Here is a 20022-nt window from a genome sequence, read left to right as displayed (position 1 = left end):
GGCACCTGTTCCGTTTTTCAATTTGTTTCCTAATCACACGGGACAAAAAAAAATTTGGTTCAGATGTCACACCCTTGGCAACAAGCCAGCATTTTCTGAAAGTTCGCCAATGCGTGCCTCGGGAGGGTGCATTGTGTGTCAGCCGCTCTGCTACGGTGGTTTGGTTTTTTGATTCCGAAACAGTATTATATTTTTTCTTTCTTTTTTCATTCGCGCCCGTCAGCAAATCGGATGTAATGACGAAAGTGCCGCTTTGAACAAACCACCATACTGCGGTAGCCGTGTAGTGTTTCGGCCGTAGACCGATGAAGGTCAAAGTTCAATAATCGCTCATGTCTCTGGGTGACGTGTTGTTTGGCGTTGCACATGAACACTAGATGATTGAGCCATTCGCTAGCGGTATATAAAACAAGAAATAAAGAAGGCAGGGTGTTGGATTGCAAGAGACATATGAAATCAGTGTCACTGCTTGCATTCATTTCCGTTTTCAAGAACTGTATACAGTCCTGGAAAAAAAGAAACGTATGAGAAAGTGGCTCGTGTGATTCAGGCGGTTCTTTCTGACGGCTCTGAAGTCGAGTCGGTTGTATTCACTGGCTCAGTGGTCGAGAACCTTCCGTTTATTTGTACATGTTCAAGTGGAAAGACCAGCAAAAAAAAAAAAAACTGCACACAAAGAAGAGGCATACACATAAATGTCTGAGTGAATATACACACACTACCGCTTAGAGTGTACATGTAATCGTGCAGTTTTACATCTCTCGCTTACATATTGTACTTTTTGCCGGTTTCTTCACTTGAACGCGAACCAACGTTAAAAAATTCTCTCGAGTGGGGTTTACGATTTGGTCACATTGCTCGCGGCTTCTTCGAATGGACAGCTGCAGTAGGGTGCTGTAAGAAGTGAGGGGGGGGGGGGGGGGGTTACTGAATGTTCATGTCAGTGTATACTGTGCGATGTCAGTGCACGTTAAAGAACCCTGCGTGGTCGAAATTTCCGGAGCCCTTAACTACGGCGTCCCACATACCCTGAGTCGCTTTGGTACGTTTAACCCCCATAAACCATAGACCAAACGTGTATGTCCCAAATGTATGCGCAGCAAACCGTGTGCTGTGCGATGTCAGTGCACGTTAAAGATCCCCAGGTGGTCGAAATTATTCCGGAGCCCTCCACTACGCCCACCTCTCTTTTCCTTCTCTCTTACAATCCCTCCTTTATCCGTTCCCTTACGGCGCGGTTCAGGTGTCCAACGATATATGAGACAGATACTGCGCCATTTCCTTTCCCCAAAAAACCAATTATTATTATTCAACACAAAACAAGAGTAGGCAACATTGTAAGCACCGTCGTGGTACATCTACCACCATCACTTGCTCTCCCCCGGGGTCGAGTGGAAGGCGATGACGACTTCACAGTGTGTTTTCACGAAAACACGTATACTCCTCTGGTTGCGGTCGATGATGATAAGAGAACGCACTTCTGCAAAACGAGAAGACAGCGCCGTCGCATACGAGCACCTTGTTCAGAACGCCATGTTGAGTCGTCACGTTGAAGTTAAGTTCATTTACTCTTCAGCGAGAGAGGACGTCTTGAGGGAAAAGCTCCTCGGGAGTTTGACAGGCTCTCGAGCCCTAAAAAGTACGGCAGCCTTAACCATATATATATATATAAACAACCATCCCACCGGCGGCATGGTTGTTTTTTCTGCTGCTTTATAAATAATTTTCTTTAAAAAACTAATTGATTGGCATTAGATATTATAAAAAAAAGAAACATTCCCCTATGCACCTTAATTTCGGTGACTGTTGGCTTCCTTAGTATGTTTGTCAAACGAGCCCCTCACTTCATTTGCCTTGTCTGCTATATATATATATATATATATATATAAAGAAAACATCAAAGACACTGCGGAAGGGATACAGTGGTACATTAAATACGGGAACTCAAGGTTTCCTGCCAAAATTGAGCAGAAAAAGTAAGTTGATGGATGACTGACTCGGGCTGCCGACGTCATGTCCCGGCATGACCTACTTAATGCAGTGCGGGACCGCGCAGTGACCCAGGGGACCCAGCTGGGTCTAAAACTCACTTGCTCAATACAGCTTTTCTGTCTGTCTACCTGTCTAAGGAACGCAGCGTAGAGCTCAGCAGATTGTGACAAATCAGGATCTCTCAATTAACACAGGAATGTGATAACAAGCAACATATTATATGCATTTACAAAGCAAAAAAAATGAAAGTGACCGACGAAAGAGGCAAAATTCAACACTTTGAATTTCTCGCAATAACAGGGGACCACACACACTTATGAACAAAGATAAAAGAACAAACTGGATTGGCTAGAAGAGGAAATGCTCAGTCCAGCACCTGTGACGTCATTGAGAAGGGAGGGAAGGCTATATGTCTGAGCATCTGCAAACCATAGGTTGTTCGAGGTGTACAGACGCAAAACTGCTTTGTGCGACGTATACAGGGTCAACTCTTGCGTAGTTTACAAGTCCAGTTATGTTTGATAAATGTGTCATTTCTTAATTCTTGCTTGTAACAGAGGGCCAAGGTTAAGCTATAAAGATGGTACACATTCCGTGTGTTTGTGAGATTAAGGTGCTCAGAGGTAGGATGGTCCCGAGGCAAATTATAAATTATCCTGACTTCTTTCTTTTGCATGAATTCCCCGTCTTCTATGCGGTGTGTCGGTATACCCCGCGAATGCAGATCACTTGCGCGAGTTCGTTCACTTTTCCGCCGCCAGAGGTATTTCGCATTCAGCGAAGCGGCGACATTAACCGGCCAACAGCGCCTCATTTGCTCTATATGCTATACGAGGAAAAAGCTGTGTCCAGCGAGTTGGCGTTAAAAGCCATTAATCCGCAAGGCCAGTAAGTACGTCGCGGTGTAGATAGATACACGGCCAAGGCGATGCCCTCGGACTTTGGCCGACTGCCCGGCGTGCAGCCATAAAAAGCTGATGCAGGCACGGCGTTTTTTTTTACTTTACTGGCATGAACGTGTGAAAAGAGCACAATATAGCAGTAGCAATGTCGGCCATCGCCTGTCACAGTGGCTGAGAAAAGTGCGCAATGACTGATTGATCAGTAAAAGGAATCAATAAGCACAACACACGAAATACGACGCAGTGCTATAAACAGTACGTCATCCGAATAAAAAAAGAAAGGCTACAAATCTCTAATTGCAACTAGACGCCTAGCTCTACGAGTTAAAAAATAATTATTAAAATTAGTTAACCAGCTTACTACTTAAGACGATTCACCGGTTTTCAGGTGTCCGCCAACACTGGTAACACTACGCCGCAAAAGCCATACTTTTACCCTAAAAAGCCTATTTTTGAAAATTTTTGAAAATGCTCGCTGAAACATCTGGTATATATCTGGCAGTGATCAATTTAACTTATCGCGCTTGCTCCGAAGCATTGAAGTAGATTGGTATATTGGTTGTTCGGGAACGGAAATGGCGCACTATCTGTCTCACATATCGGCGGACACCTGAACCGCGCCGTAAGGGAAGGGATAAAAAAAAATGAATGTGCATTAGCTCACCTAATCCAGGATATACAAAGCGAAAGATGTCGGCGTTCACGGTGTTCATTGGCGTTGGCGTTGACAGTGTTCTAGACGGCGATGACTTTGAGGAAGGGAAAGGCGCATAACTGGCTCCCTGGATATGCGGACGCCTCATTCGTGCTTTGATACATGTGGCGGTGGTGAGAGAGAGACGAATAATAATAATAATAATAATAATAATAATAATAATAATAATAATAATAATAATAATAATAATAATAATAATAATAATAATAATAATAATAATATTAATAATAATAATAAATGGTCTGGGGAAAGTAAATGGCGCAGTATCTGTCTGTCTCATATATCGTTCGACACCTGAACCGCGCCGTTAGGGAAGGGATAAAGGAGGGAGTAGAAGAAGAAAGGTAGAGAGCGGTGCCGTAGTGGAGGGCTCCGGAATAAATTCGACCGCCTGGGGATCTTTAACGTGCACTGACATCGCATAGTACACGGGCTCCTTAGCGTTCTGCCTCCATAAAAACGCAGCCGCCGCGGTCGGGTTCGAACCCGGGAACTCCGGATCAGTAGCCGAGCGCGCTAACCACCGAGGCAGGTGAAGGACGAACGCAAATCAGAGACGACGAATTGGCGGTTCTCGTTGTCTTCAATTTGTGTTCGTGCCCCGCCGCGGTGGCTCAGTGGTTAGGGCGCTCGACTACTGATCCGGAGTTCCCGGGTTCGAACCCGACCGCGGCGGCTGCCTTTTTATGGAGGAAAAACGCTAAGGCGCCCGTGTGCTGTGCGATGTCAGTGCACGTTAAAGATCCCCAGGTGGTCGAAGTTATTCCGGAGCCCTCCACTACGGCACCTCTTTTCTTCTTTCACTCCCTCCTTTATCCCTTCCCTTAAGGCGCGGTTCAGGTGTCCAACGATGTATGAGACAGATACTGCGCCATTTCCTTTCCCACGAAAACCAATTATTATTATTATTCTTCCGTGCACGACACGCGGGCGACATTTGAGATGAACGATTCCATGTGTTCGTCAGCTAGTCCCTCGACACGTCACCACGCACGCGCGCGCACTTTGCCACCACAGAGCGTGGTTAACCCAATCAAACGTGTCGTTTCTTTCGAGCGACCGAGAAAGAGAGAGGCGAAGGGCGAAGAAATAAACGGCGGTGTTGGCGAAGAAAGTGATCGGAATATCCTCGTTGCGAAATGGACCGCCGCGACGCAATGCTCGGGTAGGTGCGCCGCGCAGAGATGCGAGTCGGAAAACGTGGAAAGTGCCTCGATCGCCGTAAGGGCGAGTGGAAGCGACGGACGCGCCACGGCCGGGCGTAGAGGTCGCGGGGAAAGGCTCACAGGTTTGTTTTGTTCATTTTATTATTAGTACGACCAAGAAGGAACTATATCAGCTTGGTCAAATGGTTAGGGGAATCCCCTAAGATGGAGTATATAGATTTGTAATAAGGAAGTGATTACTCATTGACATCCACCGGAGCGCAGGAAACGAAGGAAAGCTATACAGCTTTCTCATAAACTTCGTTGTTAAAGAAACATTCTCCCTTGTCCGGGGTTCGAATCCGGGACCACCGCTTCACCGTAAAGCAGTAGCTCTACCAACTGAGCTAACCGGGACGGCAAGGTTATGGTAGGGCGAGAGCGAATTGATCAGTAACTTGAAGTTGGAACATTGTTGGTCAAATGTTTAGGGAAATCCGGCAAGGTGGAGTATATTTGTAATAAGGGAGTAATTACTCATTGACCAAGACGAATTTTTCTTTAACTACGAAGTTTCTGAGAAAGCTATATAGCTTTCCTTTGTAGCCGTGTGGCTGCGCTCGGGTGGATGTCAATGAGTAATTACTCCCCTATCACGAACTATAGCAGGCTTGGCGTATTCGCAGCAGCGGCGAAGATGCAAAGGCGCAAGCGGACAAAAAAAATAATGATACCCGAATGCGAGATCAAACGGAGAGCGCTTCATTATTTTTTTTTTAATGATGCGCGAATGCGAGATCAAACGGAGAGCGCTAACCGCCGCGGTGGCTCAGTGGTTAGGGCGCTCGACTACTGATCCGGAGTTCCCGGGTTCGAACTTCCATTCTTCTTTCACTCCCTCCTTTACCCTTCCCTTACGGCGCGGTTCAGGTGTCCAACGATATATGAGACAGATACTGCGCCATTTCCTTTCCCCCCAAAACCAATTATTATTATTATTATTAACCCGACCGCGGCGGCTGCGTTTTTATGGAGCAAAAACGCAAAGGCGCCCGTGTGCTGTGCGATGTCAGTGCACGTTAAAGATCCCCAGGTGGTCAAAATCATTCCGGAGCCCGCCACTACGGCACCTGCTTCTTTCTTCTTTCACTCCCTCCTTTATCCCTTCCCTTACGGCGCGGTTCAGTTGTCCGCCGATATATGAGACAGATACTGCGCCATTTCCTTTCCCCAAAAACCAATTATTATTATTATTATTAACCCGACCGCGGCGGCTGCGTTTTTATGGAGGAAAAACGCTAAGGCGCCCGTGTGCTGTGCGATGTCAGTGCACGTTAAAGATCCCCAGGTAGTCGAAACTATTCCGGAGCCCTCCACTACGGCACCTCCTTCTTCCTTTCTTCTTTCACTCCCTCCTTTATCCCTTCCCTTACGGCGCGGTTCAGGTGTCCGCCGATATATGAGACAGATACTGCGCCATTTCCTTTCCCCCAAAACCAATTATTATTACTATTATTAACCCGACCGCGGTGGTTGCGTTTTTATGGAGGAAAAACGCTAAGGTGCCTGCCCGTGTGCTGTGCGATGTCAGTGCAAGTTAAAGATCCCCAGGTAGTCGAAACTATTCCGGAGCCCTCCACTACGGCACCTCCTTCTTCCTTTCGTCTTGCACTCCTCCTTTATCCCTTCCCTTACGGCGCGGTTCAGGTGTCCGCCGATATGTGAGACAGATACTGCGCCATTTCCTTTCCCCCCAAAACCAATTTAAAAAAAACAGAGAGCGCTAGCTAAATTGTTTCCGCCTAAGCATTCGACAAAATCGGATGCCAACGTGTACACCACGGAACGACGATTCGTTTGGTACCACCCGCATCCCTCTGCGACCACTGGTTCGCTCGCCACGGCCCTCCGAAAGTCACCCTCCATTACGGTTTCCAGGACCAAAGGTCGTTTCTACGAAACCCTACGAAACCCGAAGAAACCGTCACACTCATTCTACGTAACGCATGATTAAAGTACAAACGCCGAAGCGGGCTCTGTGTTTTTTAGGCCTTACCCGTACTTGGTGACAGTGTGTTCGCTTACAAAGACATGTAATGGTTTTTAATCGTTAACCCGGGCAGGTGAGCTGTGCAGTGCGGTCACAAGAGCTCTGCCCGGAAGTGCTGACATGCAATTGCGGGCCCGCAAGAACTATGGTGTTCAATACAGTTGAACCTCGTTACAACGAAGTTGAAGGTGCCCGGCCATTACTTCGTTATAGCCCGCGTTGACCGAGCTTACAAGGGGAATTGTCATTCCTTCGTTATATCCAATATTTCGTTATAACGAGGTTCGACTGTATTACTAGGAATTCGGGACAAGCGCTTCTATAGTTACTTTTCCTGCCATCACGTGACGCATGGCTTCCAAGATTCAGAAATAGCGTGTTGACGTCATCTGTGACGTAAGAAAGGAGGAGAATGACCGAGTGACTGAAGAACAGAACGTGATAGGCCACTAGCTAGGCTTAGTCGCCACTGGCTGGTCGCTGCCTCGAATTGCTGGTAATGAGAGCTGGGATACAATTCTCCATTAAGGACCACCGGAACTCCACCTGATTAAACGAAAGTAAAACCATGCGATCCAGTGAATGAGGAACGGCGAAATAAAGGACCTCCCCCGCGAACCGAGACTCCCAGCCCACGGTTCCGTGGTAAAGGCTGCTGCAGAATGCAAGGAGAAGAAAAAAAGACTGCTGTACTTCTGGTCCTTGCCCTCATGGCACGAATTAAGTGACGGCGTTAAAGCTCTGCCGAAACAGCCCCCCCCCCCCCTCCCCACTAGGGACCACGTAAGTGAAACCTTCTCATTCTCAATGGCCTACTGGCGAATACGGGAGCTTCAGCCCTTACAAAAATGGTCTATAGACAGTCTATAGACTTTTGATAGACTCTATTGCCTTCCTATAATTCTTTTTGTCCGTTCATAGTCTATAGACTGTCTGTAAACAAAAGTCTACTAAAAGTGTATGGCCATAAATCTATAGATACTCTATAGACTATCTATAGGATTTGTATTGCCTATAGACTATTCTCTAGGGTTTGTCTATAGAGGGTCTATACACTTCATATACAGAAGTTTATGAACGGTCTATAGACTGTGCACTTCCTTTTTATAAAAGGGAGTGCGCTAGAAGACAGCTTACTCACTTTTTTACTCCTTTCTGTTTAGAGTGTGACGGCTTTTGTCCTAGATGCTTTCTACGTAATGCAGAAAAAAAAAGCAGTTCATTACAGCACCAAGAGCAAAAGAAAAAAAACTTTTCCGAAAGAAAGTACGGACTGTCGCGAAGAGGTTTCTCGAATGGCCACGCCTCCTGGGTGGTTGCAGCTTCGAGGAGATTGCGATTTTATTGGCGCCGCATCTGTGCCGTATACACACGTACATAATGCGCACGGCTTGGCTTGTTTCGCGGCTCGATTCGGTCGGCTTTGTGGTCGTTAGCTGCCACGGGTGGGATATTATAAAGATAAGAGAGCTCAAATGACCCGCACTGCCGAATGAAACCTCGAGCTAAAGTATAACGTGAAGGCAGTGAAATCACGACGTCTGCTCTGTATGCGAGCTCTGTAGAGCTGCATGCGTGGACCAGACGATATCGATCTGCAGCCAGTTTTCGACGCAGACGATCTTAATTAAGAGCTCAACGGACGCGCTCTAATCTGTATTTTTTTGTTTTTTTTTTTTGGTCGGACGCCTTTTGCTTCACGGCTCGATGTTACGGTTGCGCTGCAAGGAAGGAACAATTTACCGGATGTTTACCTTTCTGGCAATGCGGATTTCAGCGACAACTGAGGTGATGCTAATTATTGATCCCACTCAGCGTGTACCCTTATAAAAATGGTCTATAGACAGTCCATAGACTTCTGATTGACTATTGCCATCCTATAGATATATCTTTTTGTGTATTCATATTCTATAGACTGTCTATAGAGAAATGTCTACTAAAAGTGTATACCCATAAATCTATAGAATGTCTATAAACTACCTATATGATTTCTATCGCCTATAGACTATTCTTTGGGGTCTGTCTATATAGAGTCTACGGACTTTATTGACAGAAGTCTATGGACAGTCTATAGACTGTCTAAATAAATTTTTGTATGGGTAACTACGGTTAGCGACAGTACTCTCTAAACACAGCAGGTGCAAAAGAAAAAGGAGTGAGCTGACCTCTAGCGGCTATGCTGCCCGAGCCCTGCTGTAGATTTCCATCACTAAAAACACAAAATACTTAAGACTGGCAACGGAAACAAATTCCTTCTTAAAGACATGCGAAGCTTTACAGCGGTTACGAAGATTTTAACCGAGGTTTCGATCTCCTGTATTTGCTAATCTCAGGATCTCCAGCGCCGCGTTTAAAAGCATCCTCCCATTGCTAACTGCATCAAGTTATGATGCTTTGCAGTGGGAATATACCTCCGTTCGCTTACAAAAATTCCTTTAGACAGTCCATAGACTGTCTATAGACTTCCATCTGTAAATTCTATAGACTCCCTATAGATAAACCCTAGAGAATACTCTACAGGCAATACAAATCCTATAGGCAGTCTATAGACAATCTATAGATTTATGGCCATACGCTTTTAGTCGACTTTTGTCTATAGACAGTCTATCGCCTAGGAATAAACAAAAAATATATCTATAGGAAGGCAATAGAGTTTATAAGAAGTCTATAGACTGCCTATGGACCATTTTAGCGAGGGTTGCCAAGAATAAGCATTCAGAATACTTAGTGATCGAAGTCTACTCGAGTACTTGGGCAGCATACCCTGCTCCTAATAGGGAGTGCCCTAGAAGGCGGCTTACTTCCTTTTTACTCGCATATATAGGCTTGTTCATTTTTAGAGTGTAGGGTACCCGCACCACTTGCATTAGCTAATCAGGCGAATGTCTCGGATGTCTCCAGCGAATGTCTTCTGACGTCACAAGTGTTCGGGCAATCCGTGTTCGATATTCTAACGAATCAGAGTGGCGCTTTTTCATGGCGTCATGCACGACGTCACTCCATTCCAATCAGTGTGGCGCGTTTCATGACGTCATTAGTGACGTCACTCCGTTCTAACCAATCAGTGTGCTGCGTTGCACCTGGCGTGTTAAGCCAACGACACCGACGGCGCAAAAAATGCAAAAGCACATGTGCCTGGCACCTTCGTTTCGTTCTGCAAGAGCGCGTTTTATACCTTGCAGCGATCTAACGTGCGTCGCTGAGAAAATAAGACCCCGGGGAACTGCAATGAATACTGAGTATTCCCCGCACAGGAAAGTGCCGCAGGAAATGAGTAAGGGAAGATAAGCGAATGCATGCGTCAATTGAGGTCTCTTATAGTTCACACTTTTATACTTATCCGAGAAGGTTATCTTATAACGAGCGTTGTTTGAAACCTGAGAGGAAATGTGCAACGTCAGAACATTTTAATGTATTTGCAACAACGCGACGCCAGCACCCTGAAGTCATCTTCCTGGCTACAGATATACACGTATACGAGAAGGGAAGGTGGCTGACCTCACTGCAAAAATAGTGACGTCAGGAAAGTGCAAGTTTGAATATCTTCAAAGAAACTTTACAATTTCCAGCCTGCTACAAGGCGCTGAAACCGTGCACGGGTTGTCGGCACTTATGCAGAATTGTTATTATTGCAGTTTAGAGGTAAAAGACTGGTTTGCATACGAGGCTGCTAGCATAGCAAGCGGACGTCAGAAGAGTCGCGTCAGTCGTTCATTATATATGTGATTTCGTCAACGAAGCTTAACCAAATTAGACCACCGCTGTAATACCAAGCTCCAGCTGTTGTGAAGGTTTTTAAAGTGCAGAAATGCTAAATTCCTGTGAGAGCACAACGCATTTTGACTTGTATCTTCTGCGCACAGGATGAATACGGCGTGCCAAGCAGCTCCAAAAACAAACCGTCGCTCGATGACAAGCAGCGGTTCATTTAGCAACAAAATCGTGAAAAAAATAGCAAGAAATGTTCGGGCCATTCGCAATCGCATCCAAGCCGGGCTTCATGCAGCGAGGTATAACCTGTAATAAAAAAGCCATCGCGCGCACCCGTCCCTGCTTGCTCGAGTGCTGTAGAAGCAATGAAATCGGCCATCATAATTTCGCGCACGATTTATTCACACTTCGCGGAGCCGAGCAGACGACTGACGGCGGTCGTCTGCGTTGGCGGCTCGGCGGCGCGCGTATACAGCAGACGACGCACACATATCACGGAGTCCCTCGACACCTACGATCGCAAAACAAACCCTCCGAGAACAACGGCGTTCATCGCATCACCGCCTTCTCTGCACCTATATAATGCGGTCTGCCATGGCGGTCGCTTATGGGGAGCAACTGGGCAGGGGCAGCGGTGCGTTCTAGAACAATGCCAGGCTCCTGTGAGCCTTGGTTTACCGCGGCCACCGGCCCGTGAATGGAAATGGGTTACGGCTATATTTAGTGCGCGTGCACCCCTCCACCCACCGCCACCTTCGCTCGCGTCGTCACATTGTGTTTAGCATCACGTGTCCGACGCGTTGCCAACAACGCCAGTGCGATCACGCCTTGGGAAGCTGGTTAAGCGTGAGAAGAAACGGCATAATGTGCGGCCGCGAGAAAAACGCGCGAGATTTCGCGAGAGGGGGCGTGGTTGAATGTGCGTGATTTGCATGTGCACGACAGCGATGCAAACAGCGGGCTCTTTTTTATATATTTTTTTTTGCAGTCGGACTGCGAGCCATTGTTTCGAGGTGTGTGGTTTAGCCTCACCTCCATTAAGGTTTAACGACCCTTAATCGTGTAATAAGCCCGGCGCTGCCCACGATTTTAAACCTGCCCACCGCTCACTTAATTGTGGGTTAACCAGTAAATGAATCGGAGTTTGCAGGGGGGGGGGGGGGGGGGGGCTGGTCCTAGACCTCTTAAAGGAAGTGCATGTGTATATATGCTGACCTGAACCTAGAACTAGGTCAAGAGCCGGCGAAAATTAAATATCAGTAAAGCACGGAAGACTCTTAAAAAATAACCGTGCATGGGCATGCTTTGGAACAGAATAAAAGACAACTGTTTACGAAAAATTTAAGCAGCGAGCCAAGTAGCTTGCACGCGACTAATTCGTGCTTACTAAGCACTGTTGTCTGTTTTCTAGCGAAATTGGAAGCTGCAGTATGTACTCATGCTCAGAAGGGTCCACAAATGCTATAACGCACCACAACAGAGAGATATGCGACCGAGCATGGCATACTGGACACAAGTCTGGCTTAATAGCATACAGGCAGCATAGATGTTCTGAACACTCGCGTAAAGAGGGGACAAAAGGGTCTGTTTATTGTATGAACGGTGACCTAAAATTTTGTACTGAAGTAAAATCAGAAGTGGCTGGCGACCATCATCAATTTCGGTCACTTCAAAGCCATCATCGAAGTCGACCCACCCCTCGCGTAATGTCTCTTGTGTGCCTTCCAATGAATGAATGAATGAATGAATGAATGAATGAATGAATGAATGAATGAATGAAGTAAATAACGTGATGTCTGATCTTCGGAAAAGTAAATGGCGCACAGCGTTCCTGGAGTTTCAATGTACACCATCACTGTGACAGCAGGCTGCGTTAAATCAACGTCTTTCCGCATATCAAATGAGTCCCCGGGATCGCTTTTGCTTTGTTTGTCTGTCCGTCTGTGTTTGCTGGTGGCCATGGCAGACGGCATTAAGCGGCACATTTAGGAAAGCAAAAACAAAAATCATCCGCCTCAGCGCCCTTGGATGACGGCTGCAGATCTCAAAAAGCGCTTCGCATTTGCGGTGCAATAATGGACTGTAATGAGGCGCTGCATTTTCTGTTCTATTCCCTTCTTCGCGGCACTCACAAAGTTGGGTATTTTAGATATACACCGTCCACTCGTGCTCGGTAGCAGGTGTATAGCGCATGCTTGGTGCCCATCGACGGATGTAGGTCATATGTCAGGCTCTGTTGTGAAAAGAAGGGCATCGGGGTGGGGGTCGTGGCCTTTCGACCCCCGCCAAAGGGCTACATTATGTAGATCTCGCTGCGACATGGGGGCGGAATGGCGGAAAACATCATCCCGCGTCACAAACAACACTGCGTATAAGAGAGTGGGGAGCCGTCTGCGTCGGCAAAAAACCATGCGGGTACCCCGCTAAATGCAATCCTCCCCCTTCTCCTCCTCCCATCTGTCCATGTAGAAACATACATTCACGCGCCAAGATGCACGGCAGCACGCATGCCCAGAAAGAAAAGAGTACACATCCATTACACGCAGGCACGGAGGACAGCGTTCGTTCCGTGCTTTCTATCTTTTTCTATACGTTTTGCTTTTGAACAGACAGACACTGCACACACCAGTGCCGGGCAGTGTTCCGCTGCCTGGGCAAGGAGCGGCTGCACTGCTGCATGCGTCCCCGTACACTCTTTTCCTCGGCGTGACACAAGGCACCTCCCTTGAGACTCGGTGCTGCTGTATACAGAGGCCTATGGAGACAACACCCCGCGCGGAGGAGGGGTGGGGGGGGGGGGGGGGGAGGAGGAAGGCAGCCAGATACACAGAGGGGGTATCATTAGTGGCCATGGACGCTGTAGCTCACTCCCGGGCTTCTTTTACCCCCTCTGCTTCCTCCGACCCTTTCCCGACCCGCTCATTCAATTCGTTCTCTTTTTTTTCTTTTATTTTATTCTATACGTTTAGTGGCCTTTTTTGTTTTTGTTGTTTTTTTATCTCTTACGAACCCCCTTCCTTCCTTAGTTGTCTCTTCTTCGCCGTGTCTCTCCGCAACAACCTCTGACGCTGGGGGGTGGTTGAGGTCGTCACATCGCAGACAGTGCAGCTGCCTTATTCGCTGCGCCTTATACCTCGTCTGCCAAGTCGCTTGCGTGTTCCTTTTCTGTGTTGTTTTGTTTTTTATTCGTTTCGTGCTTGGTATACGCACTGCCTCCCAAGGAGCGCGCACTTAATTCCTGTCACGATGAAGCGCACGTCACTGGAAATACCGCCTGGCTTCGCGCTACTTACGGGCCACGTACGCTGCTGTTGCCGCAAATTTTCGACTATGTAAGGAAACGCTCCGCAACCGACTAGTCTTGAGCGGATGGCTGTCAAAAGACATGTAGGAAAACTTGGTTCACGGTTGGTATAGCGGTTGTGAGCCCACCACCGTCCATCACCCGAACCGATGAATCAAGAGCTCTCGAGTTCACATCGTTCTCTAACCACAGAAGTTGTGTATAGCATGTGTCGTACTTACGGGGGACACGAGAAATGGTTACACCGGCTCTTAACTCGAAGAATAAAGGTCTCGCCGCGGAGCAAAAAAAAAAAGCGCAGAGGGCTCCCCTTACAAAAATGGTCTATAGACATCTTATAGCCTGTATTGCCTTCCTATAGATATTTATTTTTGTTTATTCATACTCTGTGGACTATCTATAGACAAAAGTCTACTAAAAGTGTATGGCCATAAATTATAGATTGTCTATAGACTGTCTACAGAATTTGTATTGCCTATAGACTGTTCTCTAGGATTCGTCTACAGTCTACAGAGTTTATAGACAGAAGTCAATGGACAGTCTATAGACTTGTCTAAAGAAATTTTTGTAAGGGCCGACAGGAGCATCCCGAAGTAGCGCTCCTGCTTTGCGGTGAAACCTGCTGTCTAAACAGAAGGGAGTAAAAAGGGAGTAAACTCTCATCTACCGCACTCCCTTTTATAAAAGGGACTATCGCACCGCATGAGTCGGCCTCGCTGCAAGAGGTGCGAACAGTCTCATCGCAACTGAGCTTGTGGCATCGCCCGTGGAAGCTCGTTTCCACCGTGAACCCGGTCGAAAAAAAACCCCACAGAATCGTTCACTAAACACGACAAATTGATTTGTCGTTCCGTCGCATACGACAGATTTTTGTGTATCGTTGTAGTACCTTTCTGTAGTTGGTTCTGTCGCTACGACAAGGGACAGCACACTACTACAGAACATTCTGTTGTCCCTACAAAGATGGCTCTCGTTGCTACAAGTTCTTCCCCAAAAATACAAAACTCTGCTGTGACCACAGAAAAATTTGTTGTTTTTCAATTGGGAAGTGCATTTTTGTTTATTTACACATCAGAATGCAAAAGCTGAGTCAAACTTCGAGTATGTTATCAGCTTCTGTGTGCATGTTTATATAGTCGCTTCAACTTCTCATTTCTATTCTACAGACCGTGCACAGCTTCAGTGGAAAATTGCGCGCCTTTACTGGCATTCACAAGCTCGCATCTGCTCAATACGCTCCTCTATAAAAGCGCGCAAATTCTTGCAGTGCTCAAGAAAGTGTAGAGCCTTAAATTTGGAAGCATCCTCCGGGTTTCTAAAGAGCGAGTGAAAGAACGTGTCACTGAATTCCAAGAATGCCAGTTTTCTCACACCCAGTGCTATTTGCCAGCTTCGCAAAAAAAAAAAAAAGGCTTACGGTCTTCGCTTGAAAGAGCCGTGCGCACGTACGCCATGCCTCTAACAGCTCGGCGATATACTATAACGGCAGCGCGTGATTAGCCGCACTCCCCGCGTCGGCCGCCATTTTTAGAAGGCACATACACACCCCGGGAGCACGCATATATACCCTGCTTGTTCTCGGCAGGAAATCTCTCACGGCCGACTCGCTAACTCTGCAGGCAAAAAGTTCTCGCTTTTTCGTTATTTCGTCTTTTCGTTTTCTTTGCGAGAGTGTGAAAGTGATGCCTTCATTTCTTTCTTTGCCCTTCTTTTCTTGTTTGCGTTGTTGCAGGAATCCTGGGAGAAGTGCCAGAAAACTGCGGGCTCCCACACGCCAGAGCACGCCTCCTTCTGCACGCCTGCTGTAACAAGAGCAGACGATTTTCTTATGCGCGCGCTTTGACGCGCGTCGTCTGCTGCTCCTCTTTTTTCTAGCGCGTCGTCTGCTCACGCTTCAAGGCTGGGCAGACGCGTTCCGCCCGCTTGACCCGCTGGTCCACATAAAACCGACAAGACACGCCGCCGCTCTGAGCATGGCCTTATATAAGCCTAGAAATTTGCGCGGCTGTTTTTTTTTTTTGCGTGTGTATTTGTGGTAGTCGTGACGAAAGAGCGAAGGAAACGGGGGAGTGTTTCTAAGGTTCGTTGACGGGAATAATTGGGTGCTTTCTCTTTTTTCTCGGTCGCGTACGTGTGTTCTATTCACGCTAAAGTACATGCTCAAGCGCGCGAACTGAAGAGCGAAACAGCTCGGCATTGCCGGCAGCCTGATCGTGTTAAAGATTTCGTACCAGAAACAATGTAGTTGTGATAAGAATGAGTCGTTTGTCACGGACCGTAAGTTCCCTCTTACGTGCGTTATCTGGTACAGCTTTTTTCTACTACTTTCACCGAGCTTTAATGAACTAGCTACCGTGATGGCGATGCCGTCATATTCGGGATATCTTATACGAACAGTTGGAGCACCCCAGGGCTATAACGAACCAAATTATTAGTTATATACCGGATGTACTCGACTAAAGGCCGCGCTCATGTATAGGCCGCGCTTCCCCAACTTGGGAACAAGGAATCTGAAAAAAAAAAAAACTGCAAATAGTAACTGCTTTTTGTGTGTGTGTAAATTTTCTAGTACGTTCACTGGGGACCTGCCAGGTCAGGACATCTGCCAGCTGCTGTCATTTTCATCATCCAGCTGTGTGGCTTTTAAGTCACAATGCAGAAGCCCGCACTCGCAGTGGATAGGTACAGCTGACTACGGATGACGCCAACTGGATGGCTGAGAAGAGTTTCACTGCAGCTTGTCTGCTCGTGGATTTTTAATGCACGCGGTGTTGCTTTCGCCGGATATTGTAACTATACAGTTACAGTAATTTCGAATGCTGTGATTGAAACCGAAGATGACTTCATTTGCGAGGGAGGCCAGGAGATGGAACCTAACGGTATCATGCAAATAGGTGCCAGAAATAGCTAGACCGTATGGTACAATAAAGTAGCGTCACCGCAATAACGTTTGGAAATTGACCTGAAAAACGACTTTTTCGTGTAAGGGCCGCATCCCAACAAAATTGCGAAAACAAATGTGTGACCTTTAGGCGGGTGAATACGGTATATTATCGCCAGACATCGCTTTATTCAAAGTTACTGTCTCCAAAGCGGGACTCGCATTTTTGAATTCTCTGTTGCAGTATACGTCAATCACGACTTACACTTCCATAGGTAGGGGAAAACTTTGCAAATATAGGAGTCTGCCTATATAGCAAAAGCAAAATCGCAACGCCTACTGGGGCTATATTTTCCAACGATTATTTTAATGATTCATTTCCTTCTGCTTTGTCATTGGTCACCCCCGCCTTCGACACCGGAGCGCGGCAGCTTCAGCATTGCTCGTTTAACTGTCAGTCATCATGTCACTAGTCGTAACTACCAATGCTGGAAAAGCGAAAGAACGAATCGAAAAAAAGAACCTTTGCAGAAATCGCGCCTTGGTCTCTGGGAAAGTTTTGTATACAGTAATTTAGCTGGCTGTCTTGGTCAAGCCTATAGTGGGATACAACTGAAAAAAAAAAAACAGCAGTTGTTAACATTGGGCCATGGTCCGCGGCGTACTGTATCACTCCGCTAGGCAGTCGCAAAAGTAAACGAAATCAGCTTTTTAATGTTTGACTTTATTAAACAAGCCAGGTATAAAAATTCTAGAGCTCATAACATTTTCCTCCATGATTAGCACCTTCTTCAGGTGACAAGCGAAGTTTTAACAACGGACTACTTTTTTGTCGTGGAGGAATTCTGTGCGCCGTTCCTGAATGTGGGCGGAGCTTCACTGCAGAGTTAAGCTGTATCCTATAGTGTGTTCACTTCTCTATAGTGTGTTATAGTGTGTGGCTATAGTGTGTTCACTTCTCGTGCCTAAGCGGTAAGTACCCGATCGTTTGTAGTCTCTCACAGACGGGGAATCCCCGTGACTCATCTCAAGAGCCGCCATTCCAAGCCGTCTGCAGTGAAAGTTCCGGGCTGCGCTTCGTGAGAGAGAAAAATAAAGAATAAATACGCGCACGATTAGTGCACCCCAACTCTCTGCCGTGTTCTTTCCTGACTACTTCGTTACCGTTGCCGCCTCAGGAAGCTTGGCATTTAAATTCTCGCAGAATTTTGACCTCCAAAGCTTTATTCATTGTTTAGCACTGCTGTCTCGAGGTCCAAGGCATTACAAAAAATTTCCGTTCAGCAAGAGCAAGTTCCAATTCATTACGCATGCGCGGTAAACAGGATGGCTCAACACGAAGTCTACTGTATTGAAGTTTTTTCTTTTTTGGCATCAGTGATGGTAGCTCTGAAAAGTGACAACTGGGCTTACAGTCGCAATATTTCGGCTAAAGCCTTAATGTTACGCTGCATGCTGGAATAGGGAGACACCTCGAACGCATTTGATCGCTGTCTCTTAAGCGCACACTGAACAGATTTTGTTTCGGACCCGTATGTCCACAGTAAAGGGGCAGTGAGAGCAAACTGAGGTTAACCTCCATCGATAAAATACCGGGTTATAATAAGGGAATACTTTCGCTGAAAACTAAGCTTTTTTAAGCTGGAATAGGTCCAAAAATTAAATGCAGGCGTCGCCACCACCACCCGTTTTCTAAAGCATAAATAACCGCGCATAAATGCTGTGAAAGTTTCCATTCCAGCATGATACTGAACTTTCGCTTGCGTTAAATGCATTGAAGTGAAAAACGCAGTATTGAAATAATTTAATCTCCTCACAGAGAGGAGCATCAGGGCGCAACTACCGATTTCGAGGTACAATCCTAGTTTTCGGTCCAACAATAGCCAAGCCGAGCACGAAACCTCGTCCTCCCGGCATTCCCGCTGTGGATAAAGTGCTCTTTACCCTTATAAAAATTGTCTATAGACAGTCTATAGTCTTCTTAAAGACTCTATCGCCTTCCTATAGATATTTCTTTTGTCTATTCATTGTTTATAGACAAAAGTCTACTAAAAGTGTACGGCCATAAATCTATAGATACTCTATAGACTGTCCATTGGATTTGTATTGCCTATAGGTTGTAGTGTAGGATTTGTCTATAGAGAGTATATAGACCTTTAGACAGAAGTCTACGGACAGTGTATACATTGTCTAAAGAAATTTTTGTAAAAGTAAGAAGCTCGCGCAGATGGTGGCGCCAGCTTTCGCTCTGTAGGTAATATTTAGAAACTCTACGTATTCCATGTTCTACGCCAACCCAGCGGCCGCACTGCATTCCAGAAAACTTCCTAATCTCATATCTCCACCCAGCTCTCTGCCAGCCCGGGCCTGCGTTCCTTCTCTCTTTGAATTTACCCCTAACACACAATCGGTCGTCTGTTCGGCGCATTACGCGTCCCGCCCAGTCCATTTTGTCCCCTTGGTTTCCGTTAGGACATTATCGCCTCGAGCACGTTCTCCATTACACAACAGTCGCATGTCAAGGTAACCCGCTATCATTTTTCCTTCCCCACAGCACGCCTTGATGTCCCCAATTTCAAAGCTTTCGTCACTGACAGCATCATATCGAGCACGCCGATCAAGTGTTTTAACACACCCACCAGGATTTACGCCTTTAGCCACGCATAATTCCGGCACGGTGGAGTTTAAAGCGTGGAACGTGACGTTTCCTTAGTTGCAGCCTAGGTTTGAGTTGACGGCCGATCGAAACGTACAGTCACGAGCAATGTTAAAGGGAACGCACTTTTAGCAGAAGATTGTACATTTTCTGGTTATTTCTCTACTAAATTTGAGGATTACTTTTGGATATTATACGAGGAAAATTACTTTAAAAAAACAAAAAAAAATCATTTCCCCGCATGATTGCTGCGTAATCAATAAATGAATGCTAAAACCTTGTTCCTTCTCATACCGATCACGACTGCGCGTGTTCAAAATGTGAAGGCTACGCTCTGTCTGCCAACGCTGGCCACGTGCCCCGCATCACATAGCGTGGCGGCTTGGGCCAAAGGTGTCGGCCACCTGACACCTCAGCAGCTCCGCTTACTAAGCACCCGCACTCCGCTCTAAAAACATTTGACTCATGCAGCATAAGGTCATGGGAGAATAAAACGCAACCCGTGTCGCATCTTTGCAGAGTGCGTAGTCGCAGACCCCGACGAAGCGCGAGGGTCGGGCAGAGGTTTCGAGGCGCTTAGCGAGCAGATTGGTTCTGTTCGAGGCGTGGTCGACTACGCTGTTTTAAAGAACGCTCGCCGTTTGGGGAGCGACATACAGCGAACGA

General features: G+C 46.7%; 1 protein-coding gene across 2 annotated transcripts in view; it reads left to right on the top strand.

The window, feature by feature from the left end:
• LOC144101193 (uncharacterized) overlaps positions 1 to 17828 on the top strand; it is a 37810-nt gene extending 19982 nt beyond the window's left edge. For both annotated transcript variants that reach the window (XM_077634266.1, XM_077634265.1), the window contains one exon: positions 15552 to 17828. In XM_077634266.1, coding sequence (XP_077490392.1) covers positions 15552 to 15627 — 76 coding nt within the window. In that variant the 3' untranslated portion in view covers positions 15628 to 17828. The remainder of the gene's footprint in view (positions 1 to 15551) is intronic.
• The last annotated feature ends 2194 nt before the right edge of the window (positions 17829 to 20022 follow it).

Source organism: Amblyomma americanum, chromosome 8, assembly GCF_052857255.1.
Source record: "Amblyomma americanum isolate KBUSLIRL-KWMA chromosome 8, ASM5285725v1, whole genome shotgun sequence".
In the NCBI taxonomy this organism is placed as follows: domain Eukaryota; kingdom Metazoa; phylum Arthropoda; class Arachnida; order Ixodida; family Ixodidae; genus Amblyomma; species Amblyomma americanum.
This window is presented reverse-complemented; position numbering and strand designations above follow the sequence as displayed.